The sequence below is a fragment of the Ammospiza caudacuta genome, chromosome 12, assembly GCF_027887145.1.
Source record: "Ammospiza caudacuta isolate bAmmCau1 chromosome 12, bAmmCau1.pri, whole genome shotgun sequence".
NCBI classification, from domain to species: domain Eukaryota; kingdom Metazoa; phylum Chordata; class Aves; order Passeriformes; family Passerellidae; genus Ammospiza; species Ammospiza caudacuta.
This window is the reverse complement of record NC_080604.1, coordinates 17233793-17257031: the sequence shown is the minus strand read 5'-3', so window position 1 is coordinate 17257031 and position 23239 is coordinate 17233793. Positions and strand designations below refer to the sequence as shown.

Here is a 23239-nt window from a genome sequence, read left to right as displayed (position 1 = left end):
AAATTATATGGGCTTCTTTTACTGGATAAAATGCATCTATATAGAAGGCAAGCATGAGGCTTTACCCTCCCTACTCATCTGTTCATATAGATACTGTCCCCTGAGGATGCAGACTTTGATCTTTGCCCATTTTCTCTTTGAATTTCCATAAAATTTGCAAACACCATTCAAAAGAAAATACTAATGCAGCTGATTTACAAACCTCTGTGTAGGGGAGGTGATGCTTACAAATGTAGTTGGAATTCTGTTAAAGTATTTAGGCTATAGGGTTGGGAAACTACAGTTCACCATGGGTATGATCAGTTAGTCAATTATATTTAATGTTTTCATCAGGTTCCTAAAGGCTCCTTGCATGTAATTTGAAGGGATCTCAGAAAGTCACTGTCTTTTTTCTTCTTCACAAACTTACATTTTGACTATATTTTTGAAGAATTGATACATTAGCTGGTAATTGACACAATAACTAGCAAAAGAGAGCCTGGAAGCACCTCTTGCCAGTCCCTTGTGCAGAAAGATTGCTATCTGCTGGTAGTTTTATTCTAAAGGGTAGATTTATTCTATACAATATTTGTTAGATTTTGTAACCTAACAGATTACAAAACAAATCAGCACAGTCTCATCTGTGTGATTGCATTTCTAGCTATTCTCCTTCTTCTCATAGCTGGTTTGAGAGATGGCACCATTCAACATAGGAAAACCAGAAAAAATTTACAAACTTTGGCACTTTTATATAGAAGCACTGAGATCTTTTCAAAGCCGTGGAGATGAAGTCTGCCTGCAGTTTTGACTGGGGACAGCCTGGCTCCATCAGCTGTAACTGCTCTTGCCACCAGGTAAGGTAAAAAAAATTCTCCTTTACTTTACACACTTGTAAATGTCCAAATATGCTGTCTAGACAACAAAGCAGTGAGCATATGCACCAAATGCCATAGTAACTGTTGTCACCCTGCTTTATGTTTAGGCAGTTCAGTTTCCTCTGGTGCATTCGGGTTTTGTTACAAGCTTTTTCACACAGTGCTGCAGTTCTTTGTTAGGCTCCTCAGAAAGGTTATGGTTTTTATAAACTTCCATGATCACTGAACCACTTGCAGGTGTCCAACCAATTGTAATGAAAGTGAAACCTGCCTCCACAACAAAAGGTTTTATTGAAATAGGAAAACACAGCAAGCAATCTACAAAATCCACAGAAATAGTACCCTATGACCCCAAACTAGGTAGCATAGTAAGCTTCTTTTAGATCAATACTTCATTTGGCAGAAAAATCAATTTCCCTGCCTCTGCAATCCATAAAATTCATCAGGAAAAAATTACCCCTCACATATTAGCAGCCCTTTCACCTTACTGGTTTGGAAATTAATTACAATAGACAATTTCAAACCCTGTAACAGGTTGGTGCAACAAGGTATTTTGCAACCTGTGAATTAAAACATGGATTAGCTGTGATGGGAACACCTATGGCTTTCCTGATTTGCCCAGCCTCCCTGTGGTAGGGGCAAACAATGCTTGTTCAGCTACAGCCTTCAACAGTCTCAAGCTGTAACCAGGTTTCATTCCTGGAGAATTCTCACCTGTTTGCAGATAACTGTGCAGGACACACAGAACACCATAAAGCAAAGCTTTTTCTATCAGCATCCAAGTAATTTCTCTTATGGCAGTGCCATCTTGCCTTTATTCTTCCATATGGGCATTGCAGCCCTGCTGGGAAAGAGTGAAAGAGCTTTACTGCATGGCTCATGTGGAATTCACAGATTCCTGCCAGCCACCATGGTGGATGTGGAGGTTCCACATTTGATTGCCTCAGCAAACTCTTCATCTGGGAACTTTCCTGTGCACTCCAGAGAGCTTGCTGGTAGGAATGTCTCTAAATAGAATGCCTTGCTACTAAATATGTTTTTAAATATAATGTACAGAAGATTATTGATCTAGTCAAGATCTTGTCTCATCTTTAATAAATCTAATTCTTTTTTGGAATGTTTTTCTACATAATAAACTGAGTTGCTCAGCAGATACAACAGAGGCTGTCTTCTCATTGCATCACTGTTTCGCTGCTACTCTAACCTCTATTCCTTCCCCCAAGAAAATTTAGCTTTCTTTTTTTTAAGACTGTTGGACATTTCTTTCCTGAATTTAGATTCATGGTATTTTTTAGAAAATTCAATGTTTTTGTAAGGATACAGTGACATCTTATCAAGGAAGTCCAGACTCTGAGAGGTTGTTTTCACTGTATCCCACAGCTCAGATCTTTACACTTATTGTATTCACAGTCCTGCATGGTCTCTGACAGAAGTTCAATAAAATTGTCTTTCTACCCTCAATATCAGGGTCCTCAGCATTGTTGGAACTGAGTGTTATAGAGCTACAGTCTGTCTCTGCTGAGAAACCTGAACTCCCGTCTGCCTCATTATACAGCAGGCCACTGGCAAGAGGTAGCAGTAGCTCTCCTGTAAACTGATGCATCACTTCTATTGTTTTCAGCCTATTATTTATGTCATAAATCCTGAAATTTCTGTTTTTACATAGCCAGGTAGTTAGACATCAAAAAAGGTGGAGCATAATTGTTACTATTGCTATGCCTGGTGTTGCCGCTCCTGCTATAAATCTTTTTAAAGTTGGTTATTCCACTACTTTTTCTCTTAATTCCATGTCATTTAAAGTTTTCACTGTTTTAGACACTTACTTTCACTTTTCAAGTCACAGTTATCACACAGTATTAAAATGCAGCACCCTGGCTTCCCACAGCATTGAGCAGAAGATGCTGTTCCAAGGTTTCACTTGGTTCCTTCATTCTGAGCCACACACAGGTTCCACTGGGTACAGCAGAGGTGCAATCTGAAAATGAAAAGGGCAGGCTGATATTTACTAACACAGCCTGGGGATGCAGCAGCACACAGAGCTCCCATGTCACTACAGAAAGAGAAACCAGGATGTTTGATCCTACCAAGCCAAAACCACCTCATCCTGCTTCCTTCCAGGATACCTTCCAGTACATTTCAATAATGTTCTAATGAATGGGGAATTTGGGGCTGTGTGCAATCACTGAACTCAGTGACCTAGGAGGTAATTTACAACTCTAATACACTATTTTTCATTCCTTCTTTTCAGACCCAAACATCGTTATTTTAATATTTTGTTACCTTCCTCCACCCATTGGTATATTTACCACTTACCACATATTTTTTCTTGTTGGTTTAATAGTTGAACAGAGAAAGGGAATGAGAAATAATGAATGATTGGGAGAGCATCATAATCTGAGAGGTGCTTGAGCATCAGGACACATGCTCTGCAGTGGCACTGTCAGACTCACCCTATGATCTTGTTTCCTGTTCCTCAGCCACCTACAGTGGGATTTAGTGAGTTTGCTGCAGCTTTATTACCCTCACTTGTTATTCTTGAGGATGCTGTGTGTGGGGTATCTGGCAAATAAACTTATTTATTGTAAACTTATTCCCTATGAAATCCATGTGAAAGTGAAGCTCAAATTCTGTAGTTAACATAAAGACAATTGCAAGGCAATGTGCAGCTGAGGAAATGTCTTTCAGCCCACTGGTTCCAGTACCCTGAAATGAAACTACAACCCACCAAAACCCAGCTAGAGCAACACATTATAAAATAAAAACCCCCAGTGGTTTGGGAGGTAATCTGCATAGATAAGAAAATGAATATACAATGTCATTGCAAAAACACTTAGAATTGTGCTTTACCTGTGATAAGGTGATTTCTTTTGTCTTTAAATGTTTTCACTTGAACACTACCAACCATTTAGCCTTAAGGATAACTTCTAAAGACGTATAAACCTTACACAATGTTCTTTTTTAAACTTAATTGCAAAACCATTACTGGTTGTTTTGCATTAAATAGACCACTGCTAAAAACTTAGCTACAATCCAGCCTTTTGTGTATTGTGGGGAAGACAGAGCAGAAGCACACTCAAAGGCTGCACATCCAGGAGAGATACAGGGAGGAATGTCTGCAAGTCTAGAAGGAATCACCTTTGAAACCAGCCTCTCCCTCTATCCCTTTTTATTTTGCACTTCCCTCCTCTCCTTATTTGTGAGGATGATGTGTTGAGACTACTCCTCAGCTGCTCCCAAATTCCTGCATTTGAAGTGTTTTCCCCAACAACAATTCATAGTTTGTCCCTCCTCTCACACACCAACACATCTTGTACTCCATGATCCAAAAATTCCAGCTCTTACTTGCTCTAGTTGCTTCAGAGACCTGTTTAATCTAAATTTGCTTTGGCTCAAACACACACAGAAGGAAACTGGATGTGAAGACAATGAATCTATCTTTTCTCCTCATGCTTTAAAGGTCAGGTATGTTCTGCAGCAGAGATACAAAAAGAAATATGTCTTGGTGACTACTCCACACTGTGCAGTGGTTTTCCACTAAATCTAAACAATAAAAAAATAGTAAAGCAGGTTCTGCATTATTTATATTAAGCAGTCAAAATGCTCCTCACAGCATTAAATGATAGCCTTGCATGCAATTCACAGACATTATCTGAAAGCTTATATACCTGCTATATATATATAAACCTAATGCAGACAGCCATAATAGACTGTATGAATAGGGAACTCTGTGCTTACTGAACCACAGCCATGAAACTAAAAATGAAATTATAGTTCCTCCATCATCATACCTAAGCCAGTACATAATATTATGAAAGAACAAGCACACAGTAATACCTGGGTTAATACTGGTACCATACATTATTGCTCAATGCTATCAAAAATAGCATCTCCAGATTCTTTATTGAAACATATTACATTACTTAAATTGTCATGACAAAGACAAAAGTGTTCAATTTCAGACTTTTCTAACACCTCAGTTTTTATGAAATTGCAGATTTTTTCTCTATTAGACATATAATTTATTTGCTGATTAAATTCCAATAAAGGACTTGTTCAGTCCTGATTTTTTAAAAAACATGTTTGGGAGTGTAAGTTTTAAGCCCTGACAGGAGCATTTTCTTTGTTCCCACTCACATCCTGGACTGGAAGATGAGGATTTAAGTGTTTATCCAACTATTTCATCATAAACCACTGAATAAATAATGCTTAGCATAAATAATGCCTCCATATAATGCTAACTCTGCATGCTTCAATATAGGTGAATTTAAAATGAACTGTTGTAAAATTGCAAGGGTATCTCAGCCACTGCTCAATTTTAGCATTTTTTCTTCAGACCATGATTGTAAATGGACAATTTGTGTGAGCTATTTGGTTAACTCTCTATTACTCATAGGTGGATTATCTCAAATGTGCACTAAACAGAAACAGACAAGGAAAATGCTCAAGTGAGTCACATAGCAACTGTATCTGCAAATCCTAGGCCATCTGACTGTTGAGTTTGCTTCAGACTGTAGACATGGTACACCTCTGTCTACACCAGCCCCCAAGTCATTCCTGATGGATGGAACAATCTTCAAAATGTGGCTGCTGGGACTCACTTTCATGAAACCTCTGCTCAGACTGTGAACTCATGTCAGATTTTAAGTCCATGTGATGGACATAAAGCTTTATGGGCTTTGCTCTTCTGCTCCATCCCCCAAGAGGACCTGAGTTTGGTGTCTCAGGTTTGGCATTAACTCACAGGTTTCACAGAATTGTTTAGGTTGGAATAAACCACTCTAGATATTCAGGTCTAACCTGTGACCAATCATCACCTTGACAAATAGAGCACAGCACCATGTGCCAAATCAGTCCTTTGTTAAAAACCTCCATGGATGGCGACTCCACCACTACCCTGGGCAGCTGATTGTAACACCAAACAACTCTTTCTGTGAAAAAATTCCTCCTAATGTTTAGCCTGACACTGACATATTTTACCTGTAGATTAAGAAGAGAGTTTTATGGAGTTCAGATTAAAGTTCCTATGAAGAGTCAGCTGGATCCCATGAAGCCTTATTAGGGTTTATTAGATTGGGTTAATTTGATATTTCCTAACAAAGACCAAAAGACCTTTTAGTCATGAAAAATGAAGTCGGAACAGCCTCCAGCAGTGCAAGGCCGGCACCTCACACTCCTCAGGCGCTCCCCTCATGGCTGCCTGCCCGTTCCCAGGCACTGCCTTCCCCACAGGGCCCTTCCTGCTCTGGTCACCGCACTGGGCCCCAGTCCCAAACCGGGCCGTGCTGGGCACACTCATCTCAAACACAATTTCATGGGCAGGGCTGGAAGGAACCGCAGCGGCTCCTCTGGTCCAGCCTCCCTGCTCATCCCAGAGCACAGGGCACAGCATCGTGTCCAGGCAGCGCTGGAGCATCCCCAGCGAGGCAGGCTCCACACCCTCTCTAAGCAATCTGTTCCAGTGCACAGCGAGGAATTTCTTCATGTTCAGGCAGAACCTCCTCGGCATCAGTCCTGTCCACCGCCTGTTTGTTCTATCGCTGCGCGCCACCGAGCAGAGCGGTGTCCATCTTCCAGAAACCTTTAGATAGTTACACACATTATCGGAGTCCCCTCTCGGTGGCCTCTTCTCGAAGCTAAACAGCCACAACTCCCTCGGTGTTTCTTAGTCAGAGAGATAACGCACCCTCCCTCACAGGGGCCCATACCCTTCCACAAGGTGCCGACCCCACCGTGCCGGCCTCCCGCAGCCCCTCATGGCTCTGCCGGGGCCCCGCCCGGCCCCTCTCCGCCTCCGCCGGGGCTTCCGCCCGGGGCGCGGGGCAGGGCGGGGACAGCGGCGAAGATGGCGGCGCCCTTGGCCGGGCAGGCGGGGGCCGTGCTGCGGGACCTGGCGCTGCGATCCGGCCGCCTGCGGGCCCGATTCCCGGTGAGTGAGCGAGCCCGGCCCCGCGCCCCGCCATCCCCCCTCGCCTGAGCCCCGCGGCCGGCGCGGCTCCGCTCGCGGCCGTGTCTGGCAGGGAGGGACCTTGGTGCTCCCGCTGGCTGCGATGCTCGGGCCGGAGGATGCGCCCGACCCGGCGCCTGCGGGGTCGGAGCGAGGCTGTGGCGGCGGCGCTGGCTCAGGGTTGGGCAGACCAAAACCGGCCGGAGCGCCTCGCTGCCCCCACACCTGCCCGAACCCTGAATTGTTTCAATAGCAGAGCTGGGTGACGCTGTGCACGGAGCGATAGCGTCTGTCTGAGCGCGTTTCGGTGGCGGCATCGCGTTGGGTTGGCTCAGTGCGGCTGGCTGAGGTCACGCCGGGGTGAACATGCCTGGCTGTGCTCTCCTGGGAAATCCATCCTAGCTCAGGCTCCCCGGTGGTCCTGAGCCTCAGCAGAGCGGTGGGAAAGAGTAGATGAGCGTTCTGGAAGGGCTCAGGGGCTCTCTGAGGTGTGGCAGGAGTTCATTATTCACCTTGACAGCAGCCTTGCCGAGGTAAAACGAGATACGCACATTCTGGACAGCCCTCGTGCCTTTGGCAACCAACTCTGTTATTTTACTTTTTCATCATGAGCAGCTGCATGGGAATCTTACTTTGGTCCACACTTCTGAGCATAAATGTTTTCCACGAAGCAAAATCCCCTGGAGCAAACAAAACGTGTTTGTGTCCAGTTCTGTCCGCAGGTGCTGCTGCTGGGAACGCTCCTGGCTGCTGGTGCAGGGCTCGGGGGTAAAGGGTGCTGTGGTGCTTAACTTGTGTTGCACAACTGCGGCTGTGTGGTTTATCTTTTAACCTGAAGGAGGTTGTAAATCTGAAATCTTTTATGCCCGACTTTCCTATTTGAAAGCTGGGTACAGAATTAAGTGCAATTGATTTGTTGATTTAGCATTTGTCCGTTTCACGTCAATTTTTCGTCAATTTCTCACCCTTTCTTTCAGGAAGACTGTTTAACACACACACACACAATGTTATCTATAAACATACATTTATCTGTATATATACAGATTTTGTGGATGGGCAATGCTGTCAGTCACAACAATGTTTGAGGAATATGCACTGTATGGTTGAAAATGTGTTCCTCCCATCAAGGCTTTGGTGAGTCTGATGCTGCAATAAGGAATTTGGAGGTAACATCCCTGTTCTTGTAGGGCTTGGAAAGGCTGGAGTATGGAGCATTGTCTGAAAAGAGTCATTTGGTGTGAACTTAGGAGGTGTTTTGGTTGAGGTGCTTTGGTTGGTTTCAAGCCCTGTCTCTGTCTGGTGCTGCAGTGAGAAATAGGTGGAAATTAGGAGCTCATGGTCTATTCTGTCATCTCTCAAAGCATGAAGGCAATCTGTAAATTACCCCACCGAAATAACTGGGTATCAGCTCAGATACTCAAGAGTATTCTTAGGATATCAAGGTGGCCATCTTTAAAAACAAAAAAACACCTTTTTTTGTGCATTATTTTTGAACTAGAGCTGTTGAGCTTGTATTATTAATCACATTTTGATATTCTGTTTCTTCACTCTGCCAGATACTGAGAGCATCTCCCAAGATCTGTGTTTTCCAAGTAGGCTATTTTCAAGAACCACATCAGTACTGTATAATGACAAATCAAGTTCCTAACTTCAAAGCAAACAACTTTCCTTTATAAAGGTCTTCAATTTGGCAATGTTGCATAATAGAATTCCCATCTAAACAGTCCCCTAATCTTCCACTGTCTCAGACTTTAGGCTACAAATGAGTTGATCAGCCAGAGTCTGGATTTCTGTGCTATAAAATAGGATAAAGGATTTGAGAGTAAGAGCCCATCCATTGAAGGTGTTTCTCATTTCTATCATTCATTCTGTTGCTCAGATGAGAAGTTACACTCTTACTTTATTTAGCATGAACCTGTCCTCAAAGCCCATCACAGTGTTTCTTTCACAGATTAGGGTCTTCCATATGGTGTGAATGTGATCAAGAAATACCAGTCTCCAACTTTGTGGTTTTGGTAACCCTGTGTGAGATTTAGAATCTTTCCTCATAGCCCTTACTGTTGGAGTGATGTTTCTACACTTTGTTGCAAAATTTCTTATTATTTCAAAACTGTAGCTGTGAAATTCGGTTATATGCTGTCATTGTAATCTGCACACATTTTCCTGTGTAGCTTCATTTTAGGGGTGGAGTAAATGGTAGTTGATTCTACAATATGAAATTATTTTATCATCCTTTTGCTTTTTTATAACTGTTAAACATTCTTTTACTCCTTTTGCTGTTTATATTCTTGGTAGATTCGATTCTTTGTGCTGCTGGAGTTTTAAATCTGACCAAATATCTCGAGAAGATAAAAGATAGGTTTGAGTTGTCTGCAGTGCACGTGGACAGGAGCATTCAGGGCTGCTCTTGCTGGAGCAGTGTTTGTGAAGAGCTGTGACAAACGCTCCAGGGACCACTCGGCAGCAGAATTCAGTCTTGTTGGCTGGCAACAAATAGGCTCCATTGAAGGCTGTTTATTTGAATGGGAGTTGGATTGGGCCCTTTGGGAGAATGCTGTCTATTCAAAATAGCTTCAGATGCAGTGAAATTCAGCGATGAATATAAATGAGGGACAATTAAATCAGAATCATAAAAAAAAAAAAAAAAAGTGCTTAAGGTATCTCTCCAGTATTCTAATAGGGTGAGCAGGTTGGTTGGTGCATTATGAGCCCTAGCCCAGCCTTCAAAATGGGCCTCAGTCCTGCCAGAACGCATCCAGATTCCACAAGCATTGAAAATATTAAAAAAAAAAAAAGCAAAGAGAGGAAGATGAAATTAAACAAGATTTCTGTTCTAAAATCTGCTGGAATCTATAGAAGTTACAAATAGGGAGCTGCAAGGTTGCTCACTGCAGATGCCTTCAGTTCCTACACTTGTATATCTGTAAAACCTCATTAATGTTGAACAGAGAAAATTCTGCCTTTTCCAAGAAGCTATCAGCTGTGATAGCTGATCCTCCATGTGACACAAAACATTACCCAAAAAAACTTTTCAATTCATGGCTTTAGAAGCTACTTCAATGTTGAATTCTTCTTTTTCTTGAATTCTTCTTTGGTGTTCTTGAAAATTTCTTTGGACTGCTTCCCTATTTGGCTTTTCCTGGTTGGCAGTTTTGCTATATTTTCAAGGTTTTACATTTAGAGGCAGGAAATACATGAGCCTACAGACTTTCACAAACAGCTTTTCCTACAGGCACCTCATCCAAATGACAGGAAAGCCCTCTTCAAACTCTAGACAAAACTGAAATGCCAAAGTGGAGCAGATGTTTGGCCCACTCCTCCCCAGCAGTTCCATTAAACACATGGTTATTGAATCCTATTTTGAGATGAAAAAGGAAATGAAAACATAAATATAACCTCAGACTGTAATTTTTTTTTTTTTTTTTTTCTCCCCCAGTTAGTTTTCTGCTAGTGGAACTTCTACCCTGGGAGCAATCTGGCTCTGACACAGATATCACAGCTCTGTCTTAAAGCAGAAAAGCTGCACTTTGCTGCATTGATTTACCTTCTTTTTTTACTTCATGGAGGTATAATCAGGGGATGGGGCTAATTAGGTAAGAAGAGAGAGCCTTCATGAATATGACATTAGATGGAGAATTAGCCACACCTGTGGTCTTAAACATGGCTCTGAATAAATCCTTCCTGACCCTCCATCTGAGCTTCCAAGCAGTTTACCCAGAGACTCCTTGCATTCCTTGGGTATGTTTAGGATTGGGTGAAGTTTTTTTTATATAAAAGCAAGTGGGTTTTTTTCATTGATCTGCCTCCTGAGGAACTAGACAAAGTGTCAATAGGCAAACTGTGTTTTCTTTACAGTTATCTGAGTGATTGTTTCCTCCTGTTTTTCTCTGGAAATTTCTATGTGGTAGTTTTCCTTTTTTTTTTTTTTTTTTTTTTTTGTTTTGTTTAATTTTTTAAAGTCACCTTTCATTTGGTCTATCTGGCTGATGAGTACCAGCAGGGATTTTATCTGAAATGTGTGAAGCTGCTGAGGTTCTTTTGAGAATACATAGAAGTGAGATGAAGGTTTAGGCACAGTTGGGGTATAGTTGTTTCTTGGAAGTAGTTCATTTCTCTACTATTTTATCCTTTCTCTTGTTTGGAAGGTTCATTTTCACAAAAATGGGCAATGTCCTCATTTAATGTATAGAGATGAGGTCATCTCCCTCCCTGTTTTTGGGACTCACTTGTTCCAAAGTGATTTAACCTCAACTGATAATTTTTATTGTTGGCCACACCTGTAGTGAGTAGCTCAGCTCATTATTGCCTTGGCCAGTCCAATTTTTCTGTGCATATTTGTGACTGTGACTGTCATGTGTAGCTTTGAGCATATACTGTGAGGGTTTTCTCCTGAAAATTTCATCCTCTAATACTCTAAAAGCAGTTTCTAACCATCTGTGACTCAGCTTATTTCTTCCACAGCACTTTAATAAAACACAGGACAGAGGAGTCATATTACCTGTCCAAGTGCATATGACAATAGCTTTGGAACTGGTTATTAAACATTGATTCATGATTAGGAGCTGTTGATTTTATTTTAACTAGATAACAGCAGGAATGGATATGAAACAAATAGGAGTTAAGATTGACTATTGTGAAAAATTCCTTAATAGTGGAGTTTTGCTGTGCTGCTGAATTCTTTGTTGTACTAGTGAGACTTAAAACAATTTGAACTGCAAGCTGAAGCCATCCTTTAATGTGGTAATGAAAATCAAACCCCTAGATTGGTGTTGTAGTTTGTTTGTGCTGTTATGCTGATGGTGATGTTTTTGTATAATTAGTGGCTAAATGTTAACTGTGAAGGAATTTAAAGACTTGCTGTTTTTCCACTTATTTGTTGGAACATCTTTTTTAATTCTTCAGTAAACAGCTTATACTGATAGCACAAATATATTCAATAAATGCAAGTTTAGTTTTGCTTAAAAGGTGCTGCTTTGATTTACCCATGGGCTTTTTTCTTCCTGTCCTCTCTCTTCCATAATTGCTCATGGGTTTCCCTAAACTATAAGAGTCTGTATCCCAAAGTTGAATGAAATTTTGATTCTGTGATGATCTGCGTGTTTGGAAGCTTTGAGTCCAAAATCATAAAGCTTTAGGCACTCACAACCTTGAATGTATATTAGGATGTTTAACTCAAAGACTGTTTCATTTAAGAAAAGACTTTTAAGCATGTTTTGTGATACATTATTATTCATTTGTGTTTACTTGCCTTGCACATGGGTAGTACTTGGAGACAGATCAATTTCTGTCTACCCTGTTTGTCTTTAATTTGTGTGTTGTAGAATCACAGTCTGGGTTGGGTTGGAGTCTGAGCAATGTAAACTGTGAGAATCAGCCTCAGTTTGTGTCAGGAGGATAGAAAATCACTTGTACTGTGGTGTACCTTTGATGTCTTAACTCTTGTCCACTTAAATTCTTCATGAGATGCAAAAGTTTTGTGAGAATTGTCAGGAGGAGTGAAAAATTAAACAAGAGTTTTGATCCTGTTTGCCTGCTTGTCTAAGACTTTTGACTGAAAAATATGAAACCGCAAATTAAAAACCAGCCACAGATTACTAATGGAACACTTCATTATCTTTTGATATCTTTCTCTGAAGGATCTGTGGACAAAAGGACAGTTTAATTTGACATCTGCTAATTTCATGTCAGCTAAGAAAGCAGTTACTGCCTTGTATAAAAAAAATAGTTGTTCATACAGAATATCGGTATGAAAATGTCAGGGAAATTCCAATTATTGGAGGAGTTCTATGTGCCAGTTGTACATAACACTGATGGGTATAGGTAAAATATAGAGCTATTCATGATAATTAAAGATGAAAGGCCTATTAAAAGAAACCATATCCTTTTTATTGTCAAGACAGTACTTGCTAAGGTTTGAAGATGGCATAAAAATGTGTTTTCCCTTAAATTTTCTACTGTCTTCAATTCTGTCACTCCAAACACATTGGAAACAGAGAATCTATTTAATTGAATTCTTTCATGCAGAGTTTCAGTCTAGATTTTTTTTTCAGTTAAATGGCTCAGATTAAAATAGTCTAAAGTAACACCATAAATTTTGGAAGTAGAGGAACAGCTATTTAGAGCTTGCTCTAACCATGATGTGACATGAGTGAATGTGAGTCCAGAGCAGCTGGAGTGCTGGAGCTCCATCTAGGGAGGGCTGGTGACCCAGCTGGAGCCCACAGGTCAGGATTTGGGGGCACACCAGCATCTCTGACAGGGCTGTTGTGCATTTCTGCTGCAGGCACCTGCATCAGCAAGGACCAGATGAAGCTGCAGAGCCTGAGGGAGCCTCAGCAGGCCCTGTCCTCTTGGAGGACTTCATTCCCCCCAGGTCCTCCTGGAGGGACAGCACAGCTGGGAACATATCAGGAGTTCCAGGAGGTTTCTGGAGAGCCCTGATAACTTCCACATGCAGATGTGTGGGGAGCTGACAACAGGAGACCCTGCTGAGCCTCACATGTGGGAACAGGAACTGGTCAGGGCCCTCAGCTCCCTCTGGGGAGAAGCTGAGGGAAGAGCAGTGGCTGTTGTTTATTCTAATGTTGTTTATTTCTGGATATAGCATGGGCTGCAATAAGTCACAAGGCTGGGCACAACCCAATTTCCTTAACCATTGGAGTTGGCATCACCCATTGCCAACATCCAGTGCCATCATCCTTTGGGCTTGGAAGTGCAGTTTAATTGGATTAAAGTTTGCCTTTCTCTCCCTCCATACAGTCAGGGATGTAGAAATCTGCTTTAGGTGAAAGTCTTTGAGGATGATGAAGTGATGCTTCTTGTAGTGTCCTAAGCTTTCTTTGAGATTTGAGAATGGCAGCAGAATGAATTTATATAATTAGGTATAAACAATGGAAAAATATTAATAAAGAAATTACCTGCAAAGGAAGGAAAAAATATTCTTAATGTTTGGCTTCATGTTAGTCTAAGTCAAATGGTCTAATTAAAACCAAGACTTAGTAACTATAAAGGGTGTCAATTCAGATGGAAGCAAAAAATGGGTACCAGTCTTTTCTTAGTGCTTCCAGGAAAGAAATTGGTATAGACCATTCTGGACTGGTTTAATAAACCAGATATGACTTAGGCATGCAGTGAAACGGCTTCTGTAGATACTTTTCTGTATTTCTTTATTTTACTACCATGGGCATTTGCATTTTTGTTGCTTTGAAGTGTTATGTTGCTTAGTGCTCAAAGTCCTATTCTGTGATGACATAGTCAGGTAGCGTGGAAATTATCATGATTTAGCTTCAATATTAAAGAACTGGAACAAAAAAGCTGTGATTGTGTTTCATATTTCCTTCTCTGTGATGAAAAATGGAGCTCAAACTGTATAAATTGGCATTTTATCAGTGTTTTTCTTAAAATATCAGTGACTTCTAACACTTGAAAAAGCATTCTTCCAGGGTATGGTAGGCGTGAAACACTTCTTTGATAGATATGATTGCTTGAGATATGAATGCAGAAATATTTCTTTTAATCTTATTGAATATGCTTTGGGTTTTGTAACAATTTTGAAAGCTGAATTTGCATGCAAGAAAGAAAATATTGGTAGTGGCTACTTAGTCTCATGTTTGGTCGTACAATAGTTTTAGCTTTTTTTCTGGTTATGTTTACTGTTTAGAGCATTTCTTCATAGCTGCATCAAAATATCATTTTAATCTTGTAAAAAATTAGGAAATTAAACATTTTTATGATCAGAACAAAAATATAAAATTTCCCCTCAAGATACTTAAAATATGTAGAGAAGATGACTTATTTCACTTTTTGAATGTGTTGTGCATATCACCAACAATCTTCTTTCATTTGCCAAGGCAAGGAATGTGTTACAGTATTTTCTGCAACTGATTATGCAGTTGTGTATGGTAGTGAGTTTATTTTCATCAGATACTTCAAAGCCTTACTTTTTAGGTCAGGAAAGTATGCTTCTCTTAAAGCTTTGAAGTACAAAATAAGCAAAATGAACATAATTTGACTAAAATTAATTACTAATGCAAAGCAGAACTTCTGATGGTGAGAACGTTGACAAAAGCAGAAATTGAATCTGGGAGTTCATATTTTTCCTTTGCCCAAGCAAAGGCTCTGCAAATCAGTTCCAGAGGTGTAAAGCTTCTGTAGACATGCTTGATCTTTGGGCACATGTAATTCTGTTTTATTAGGCTGAAATTTGGTTTAAAAATGCAAGGAAAAAATACTTTGCCAACAATTTCTGCAGGAAGGACAGAGGGTATTGTTTGGCTCTTGGGGTGGATTGGCAGCTTGGTGTTTGGGCTGGCAGCTTTGTTTTGTGACATCCTTTTTGTGATGTGATCTTCTGCATGTTGTTTGAAGCAGATAGTAATTTTCATGTAATCCCACAGAATGAGGAACCTGCCCTGTGTCAGGGTTTTTGGAAGGTGTGAATGGTTCAGTGTTCAGGTGAAGGTTCATGGCTTGGGGTGTGCTCAGCCCTGCTCAGGCAGCCTGTCCACACTAAGCAAAATGCATCCCAAAACTTCTCAGGATCACAAGGGTGCTGTCAATTAATTTGCAGAAATTTTATTTTGCTGATTGCATATAGATAGAGTCCTGAATAATCCCCTGGGTGGGCAGCAGGATGCAGTTGTCAGGGGTTTGATGATGTCCTGCTTTATTTGGAGGTCAGTCTGACTGAAACAACTGCTGAACAAGGTGTGGGAAATGGAGAAGAGAGATCAGGGTCTTGCTGTTCAAAAGAACACTCTTCCAACCCTCTCCTCTTTTAATTTTGAGGACCATGGTCCTTACAAGCCCATTCATGCAGACACCCAAAAGGATCATCCAGGTGGTGGCTGCTAGGATCTGCCTTGTAGAGCACGAGGATGTGGGCTCAGATTCTGGTTTGGTGAGATACGGAGACTAAGAATGACAGAAGGAGCTCAAGTGTGACCCCGTGCATGTTCCTGGTAGTTTACAATGGAGCTTAGTGGGTAGGAGAGTGTATTTACGGAATAGCTGTCAAAATCCCTGAGTGTAAGCAAGCTGTAAATAAGTCTATAAAGTGTAATCGTTACTGGAGACTTTAAATCTGCAATGAGTGAAGGACTTGCTTCAAGTTCATTCTTGTGTCTGCTTCCTTGCATGAGAAGTAAACAGAAGGATAAATCAGAAAGCTGAGTTTGTACATATATAGGCACACTGGAAGATTTAAAAGCACATTGGAAGAGGATTGGTTAATGTCATTTGTGTTTTCTGGAGCTAATGACTGAACTCTGCAGTGGAAGAACATCACACCACACTCATCATGTCCAGGAGAGGGCAGAGGTAAAGCCTGGGATGATCACTTTGCAATCAGACTGATTCTGGAAGGACAAGGAGGGGCACAAGATCAAGTCAAAAGAGCATAGTAGGGCAGGCATTCAGAAACCCTTGAAGTAAAAAAGTGTTTTTGCAGTAGACAGCAAGCAGGAACATTGAGGAGAACTGGTAAGGGAGTCATTACATTGTGTTAAGAATGCAGTCAGGATTTTCAGTCCCACTTCCACGCTGAGTACATTTACTGTCCTTACAATTTCATCTGCAATACTGTGAAACACACAAGACATAACTGAGATGTTTCTAAAACATGGTGACTTTCATGTACATATTGCTGTGGTTTTGTTTAAAGGGAAAGGTTCATGAATAGACACATCTGATTTCTTAATCCAGTCTATATGGTTTGGTAATCTAAATTTCAGAATTGTGAACGAGATGGGTGCTGTCCTCTGAACTCCTCTTCTGTTTCTGTGATATTTGGTAAAGCACAGCAAAATTGTGCTGTTTGCATTTAGTGTGGAAAAATTTAGGTGTGCTTTAATGAAAGAGATAAAGAAAGCCTCCCCAGCATCCAGCCACTTCAGAACTGATGGAGACACTCCTGATGTTCCTCTTTCCTAGATGAGGGATTCTACCATTGAGAGAGGAAAGAAAGCACTGAGTCAAAAATAAAGAGGGGTGTTGAGGTATCAATATATGTTTCCTAATAAATATTGATTAATATGTCATTGCAGTTTAATATATCTTTTAGTGGAAGGGAATATTGTTTTAAAGATGGAAGAGGTAAATCCTCATGAATATTTAATATATTTATTAATGAATTAATTTTGAGGCAGTAGGTAGTGAATGAAATGTATAAACCCCCCCAAGTAATGGTGGCATTTTAATTTTAATGTGAAAAACCTTTACTAGAGCCACATATTTTTAGATTTAATTACCTTGGAAAGTTGGCAGTTCACTAGTGAGTGAGGTTTGGGAAGGTTCTCCCACTTCAGTGAGCAAATCGGGGGAGAGTGAGGGAGTTTGATTCATGACTTGACTTTGGGGTCAAATCCAGTAGGCTTATTTCTTTAGTTAAATCATTCCTTTCCCAGGTTAATTTTAACATTCTGGGTAGGCTGTTCAGGTTGAGGCTGAAACTGTTCTTTTTATAATTGGTTTCTGCAGGATCTTGCTACTTTGAACTGTCTTGTATTACACAAAAATGTCAGACCTTCCTACTCTGCCTAAAAGTGTTCCCTGCTGCAGTCCCTTGTGTCGAACTTTATATTTTCTTTTTAAAAAGCAGAAATGTGGCTTATATGGCCATCTTATGTAGAGGATATTTTATAGGTGTTTATTTGATAGAAATTTCTGTTCATTTCTCTGGTATTATTGAAATAAAACTCCTTTGGTAAAACTGAAATTTGAAGGAGAACTTAATATTGTTTCTCATTTAAATTGTGTATGAATAAATGATTACAAATTGACAGATGTGGCTTGTAGTGATTCCTTTCTTGAGTGAAAAACCAATTTCTATTTCCTTCTTAATTTAGGAACTTAAAATTATTAAGAGAGAAAAAGAGAAAATAGATGCAGCCGCAACACAAGCAAAATGAACTATGAATTGAAAATTTAATCACTGCTTTTGTTTCCAGGGCTGTGTAGCATTGCGCTAAATGCAGATGAACCAGCTTTTACTTAGGATTTATTGGTAACAGAGGTGCTGCAGGTGGGTTTGTGGAAATGCAAAGTTCTCCAGTGTCCCTGCTGAGGGACTTAAACACCTAATGCTACTGATGCCTTGTTGGTACTACCTAAAACCAGACAAAATTGAGAGAATAAAAAACTGCTGTATTTATTGAAGGGCCTTCAGGTACATTTCAGGCAGTTGAAGCCTCTCCATGGACCACACCAAACACAGATGATGAGTCATGGTTTTAACTTGGGCCTTTTTCAGAGGGCTCACCCAGAGGATTCACTTGCCACCAGGCTTTTATTATTCCATTAAACAGTGTACAATATTTTCTGCTTTAATTTGTTTTGAAATAATTCAGCCATACTTTATAATGCCTTATGGAACTCATCAATATTGCCTGTGTATCTGTCTAATGAGAGCTCAGTAAATTAGCATATTCATTAAACAAACAAATTATTGTTCTGTTAGTAATTGGTGACTGCCTGTTTTTCAACAGATGAGTGATGTCAACTGGCATCAATTGGTTTAGTGTGCTTTGTTACCTACAGGTAGGTAATCTGTGGTTGGTAATCCTTGCTTTATTAGGTTTTATTAAAATAATCAGTGCTGCTGGGTGATGGGAGAAAAGTGGTTTCTCTTAACTAAAAAGGATGAGATCCCTAAATATACCTTGTTTAGCTTTTCAGTTAAAATAGATTCCTTCCCTAAAATTGACATTTTACTAGTTTAACAAAGCTCTTCTCTTTCTTTCTTTCATGTTTGTCGCCATTTTTCTGCTATGATGCACTCTGATTCCTCTCTCTGGTTTGCAGCAGCTCCTCTTAAAAAGAATCTTGCAATGTGTGACAAGAGAAATTGGCTTGTCCTTGAACTGTGGGAAAGTATTGAGGGTAAGATTTAACTAAGCACTTGTTTTGATTGTGTTGTGTAGAACTAAATGGTGACACAAACACCTAATGCAGTAATAAAAACAATCCTGTGATTGTTTCAAACTAGATTTCTGAAATTCTTCTGGAGTGTTGCTGTTCTGGACAGTGAATTGCAGTGAATGTAATTGCTTTGGAAGGAGAAATGCTCTTGAGCAGGGAGTTTGGTACTGTCTTCCCCTTGGTTTGCACTGTGCAGTCTCATTTTCAGGAACGAGAGCTTCTGAGCAGAGGTGGTGGCTTGTTTCACTCCTCTGAAGTTGTTCAACTTGGAATTCTTAAAATTTATGCTTTCCAAGCTCTTGACCACCCTCTCAACTGTTTGAGTCCAATTTTTTAAACAATTTACCAATAGCAATCCTAATAATTACGGTAACTGTGAGCTCCTTTTATGAACAGCCCCCATTTCTTTTTTCTATATTTTGTCAGTATATGGAGAGAACCATTTAGTTATTTAACACATCTTGTTTCAAAGAGTCATAGATGTTAGGAATAGTAGCAATTATCCACTAGGCAATCCAGATTTACTAAACAAAATGTAGGGCCATACTTCGTGTGTGTTTTTTATTTTATTTGAAGTTAGGTTTCATAAACCTTTGTTGCATGGACAGATCTCACTTGTTCTGAAAAGTGAGTATATGGTTAAAACAGTAAATTACCCTGCAGTTTATTGATCAAAATGCCTTAGCCTTTAGAAAACTGGGAAATGTGATAGGTTCTTTTCTTTTTTTTTTTTCTGTGTATTTTACTGCTCAGGGTATTTTGTGTGCTATATTTTCAGGAAAAAATATGGAACTCAAAGGCCTATAGCTGTTAACTAGAGTTTGTGTGTGGGTTTTAATCAGTTCAAATGAATTCCCATTTTTAGGAATAAGTAATGGAAAGTTAAAAGATCTTCAGCTGTACCTGTAGATTTAAACCCAAATGCTCTTGTTTAAGGCCTGGTCTGCTTATGGTGCTTTAATACAGACTAAAAAATAAGCAATTCCTGCCTGCTGTGAACAAAAGTATGGAAACTGTTTTTGTCAGAGAAATATCCAAGACTTCTTCCTAAACTAGCTCACAGAACCAATTTTATCCCTCATAAATATATCACAGAGGTCTGGAGTGAGGCTTTGGTTATAATCTCAGTGTTGGATGAGGCTGCTGGAGCTGCTGGCACCAAAGGGACCTCGCTGCCATGTGGCATCCCAGCCAAAGCAGGCAGTTTGGGATGGGCATGAACACTCTTTCCTCTGTGGCTTTTAAACAGCGTGACCTGGATGCTAGCTCCTGCTTTGGAAGATGAAAATTGCTGGTTTGTGGCAGCCAGCAGGACATTAGTTGGGAAGGACATTTTCTGTCCTGCTGTCCCTAGTGTGCCCCCAGGTTTGCAGTGTTGGCCATCTCTGAAGGGAGTGTGTGCTGTGCCTCGTGGGACCCCTTAAAGCCCATCAGCCTTACCTCTTTCCAGCTTATATTCTTCAAAGCTTTCCCTACAGAGCATATTTTTGCATTCTATGACTATATTTGTCGTAAACTTCTGTTTAATGTGGTGCCATTTTGCTACATTTTTGTTTCTTCTTGGGTTAATTTACTCATTTTGTGGGCACTGCCAGCAAACTGAAATAAGTGCTTTAGTTTGTTTTCAGTGGCCTATGTGGTATATTTTAAATACATGACCTAATAAAATGTGTCTGTATCTGCAGTGGTTTATATGAGGGTATTCAGTTTAGTTTATTTCTGATGGTTTCTTTTTGAGAGAAACTTCTACATCTTTGTCAATTACAGAGACTGTATGTCAATAAATATAATAAAGGTTTATGCCTCACATTGATGAATGGTCTGCTCTTTCATTACTGTCATCTTTGTGTATCTGCTTTCCTTCATATGTGCTTGGAATTGCATTATAGGGCAGAGAGCACAAATTGAATAAACTGGAATGCTGTAGAATGTGTTGGCTAAGCAAATAGATTATTTTGGTGACAGACATTTATTTTTGATCACATACACTAAATACATCTCCTTTTAATTTCAGATACAGAATACATCTCACCTCCTCAAAACTGCCACTATTTTTCTTCCCAATTGACTTATTTCCAATATAACCATTACAAAAAAGTCCAAGTTTACAAAACCTGATACTTTATATATTTGACATATAATTTGCATTCATGCAGAGCTAATTTGTGTTGCTAGAGCTGGCACAGGATCAATGAGCACAGTTACAGCTACTTGGCTTCTGTGGAGCAACAGAGGGAGAAGAAGTGGGCATTTATTTGCCCAACTTTCCTGCCAGGTGCTTTTAAAAGTCCATCTTTGCTTTGTGATGCTAATACTGGCTTCCATTAATACTGTAAATGAAAAAGGAATGTTGGATGTTAGAGTGTGTCTTCCTTTTAGCAGTGATGCAATAAAATGCATTAAGCTGTGCTAATGAAAACAGTAGAGCTGCTCAAATTATATAGGTGTGTCAAGGGATGTTCAATTATCCTAGAAATTTGCTTAGTGGTGGTTTTGTTTTCTTTAATAGTGTTGATTAACACTGGATTCTCTTCCCCAAGCTAGAATCATTTGGCATTTTATAAAAGTAGAGTCTTACCAAGAGAAAATAAGTATTTATATTTAGGGCTCTTTCTAGGGAAATGATCTACACATGAACTCTGGACTTGATAAAGTGAAATATTTGGTTGTGGATGATTAGCCAAGGTAGTTTTTACATGGAATTAGGCATGAAAGGGCACTAAATTTCTTAAATTTTGATTTTTTTAAGACCAAGAGGCCTCAGTTGTAATACAGGGTATAATTTGAATCTTCAGTTGTTTGTCAGACTTGACCTTTCAGTTATTCCTTTTGACAGCTTCTTCTTGTTATTCTTGTTAAAGAACAGACTTAAGTGATTCTTTCAATTCTGTTTATTCCATTTTAAAAAGTCAGCCTTGGATATTTTACCAGGGAAGCCAAAGAATGAGAAAACCTTATCCTGAGCATAGAGGTTCAGGTAAGAAATAATCAGTGCCATAATCTGATGAAGTTTGGATTTACTGATGCTGCTTCTGTTTGGTGCTTACATGGAACATTTGTTAACATTTCTTTTCAAGCAGAGTTTTGCTGAAGTAGTTAACATGCAACTTGCAAACTTCTTGGTGAATGTGTTAAGACAGTTTCTTCTGGTTTTATGTGTGTGTGTTTTCTTTTTCCAAAAGCAAGCACTCGAAAGATACCTCCTGGGTCATCTGAAAGATGTTTTACATCACAGCAGTTAATGCTGCATATATAACAAAGATGTCTCTGTTGCAGTGTTTTCTAAATCTGTTTGGGGGTTTTTGAGGGGGAGTTTGGTGTTTTCTTTTTGGTTTTGTGTTTTGTTTCATTTGGGGTTTTTTTTTTGTTTTTTTTGCTTATATTGAAGCAAATTTCTGCTAGAAGATGTACTTTTAGTTCCACTTTGCTTTAACTAAGCTGCTAGTTTTTTAGCCCTTGTTATTTAAATAATGCAATTTTTTTCTTGTCATGTGACAGTTAAAGAATTGGCAAATGGAACAGTGGAAAAATAATGCAAATCAAATACATTTTTTGTGCAGATCCTGTAGCATTTTATAAACCCCCCCCACCAAACAAAAAGGTGGTAAATAAGAGGTTATGCAGGTTATGTGAAGAATCAAATTTTTTTCTACCAGTAGTCAATAAACCACAGATACAATTCTGCAACACCTGACCTTGTTAAGATGATCAAAAAAGAAATATTTGATTTTTTGATGTGTGTGCCACTCATTTATCGTGCTGTGGATCTAAATATGGTCTCTGCTTATATAAAGAAGGAACTTTGGACAGAAAGCTTGTTCAGAACAAAATACTCAATTCCCAGTAATAGTAATTTTCTAAGTCCTCCTCACTCTGTATACTTTTGGTCTACATTAGTGTGATTCTGACTGGTAACAAAAATATTGGAGATTGAGAAGAGAAGGGAGGTTAGAGATGAAACCCAAGCAATATTTTGTGCTTTTGGAAAATGCCAAATAATTCTAGCCAGCAGGGGAGAATCTGGTTTGAAAGTTGTACTTGAATAAATAATTCTGCCTTCATCTCACTTCATGTTACTGCTCAGTTGAGGCCTTTTGTTCCACTTACTTGAGTTTTGGGATTTTTGATATTGTCAGGCTCTCAGGAAATGTTATCAGTTGTAAAAGAGCTCTATTTAAATGTACTAATCTCTTTGATAAGCATTTTCATTAGAAATTTAATCTTAAGAAGTATCTTATTAGGATGAATTTAAATCCTCTTGAAAGCTTTATTATTTTAAATAACAACATTTTATTTTCTGTGTGCTGCTAGTAATGTTTTCTTAGTTTCACAGACTGATTTATCCTTAAACTTTATTTGTGGTTTGAAAATAGACAACACCTTTTGATTTACCAGGCAGATCTGAATCTCCGATAAGATCCACTCTGCATCTTCAATGTGTACATCAATACACAACACAGAGTTCCCATATGAAAGGATAACAGAGAAATGCCACCAGTGGAAAATTTTCTGGTTTTTTTGTCTG

At 39.5% G+C, this 23239-nt stretch overlaps 1 protein-coding gene across 2 annotated transcripts in view; it reads left to right on the top strand.

Moving 5' to 3' along the window:
• The first annotated feature begins 769 nt into the window (after positions 1 to 769).
• SUCLG2 (succinate-CoA ligase GDP-forming subunit beta) overlaps positions 770 to 23239 on the top strand; it is a 108152-nt gene continuing 85682 nt past the window's right edge. The window contains exon 1 of one of the 2 annotated variants that reach the window (XM_058812709.1): positions 770 to 833. Coding sequence is in view for 1 of the 2 variants with exons in the window: in XM_058812708.1 (XP_058668691.1) it covers positions 6697 to 6780 (84 nt within the window). In the remaining variant the exon portion in view is untranslated. Of the gene's footprint in view, positions 834 to 6695; positions 6781 to 23239 lie in introns of those variants that run through there. The other variant, XM_058812708.1, reaches the window with a different exon arrangement.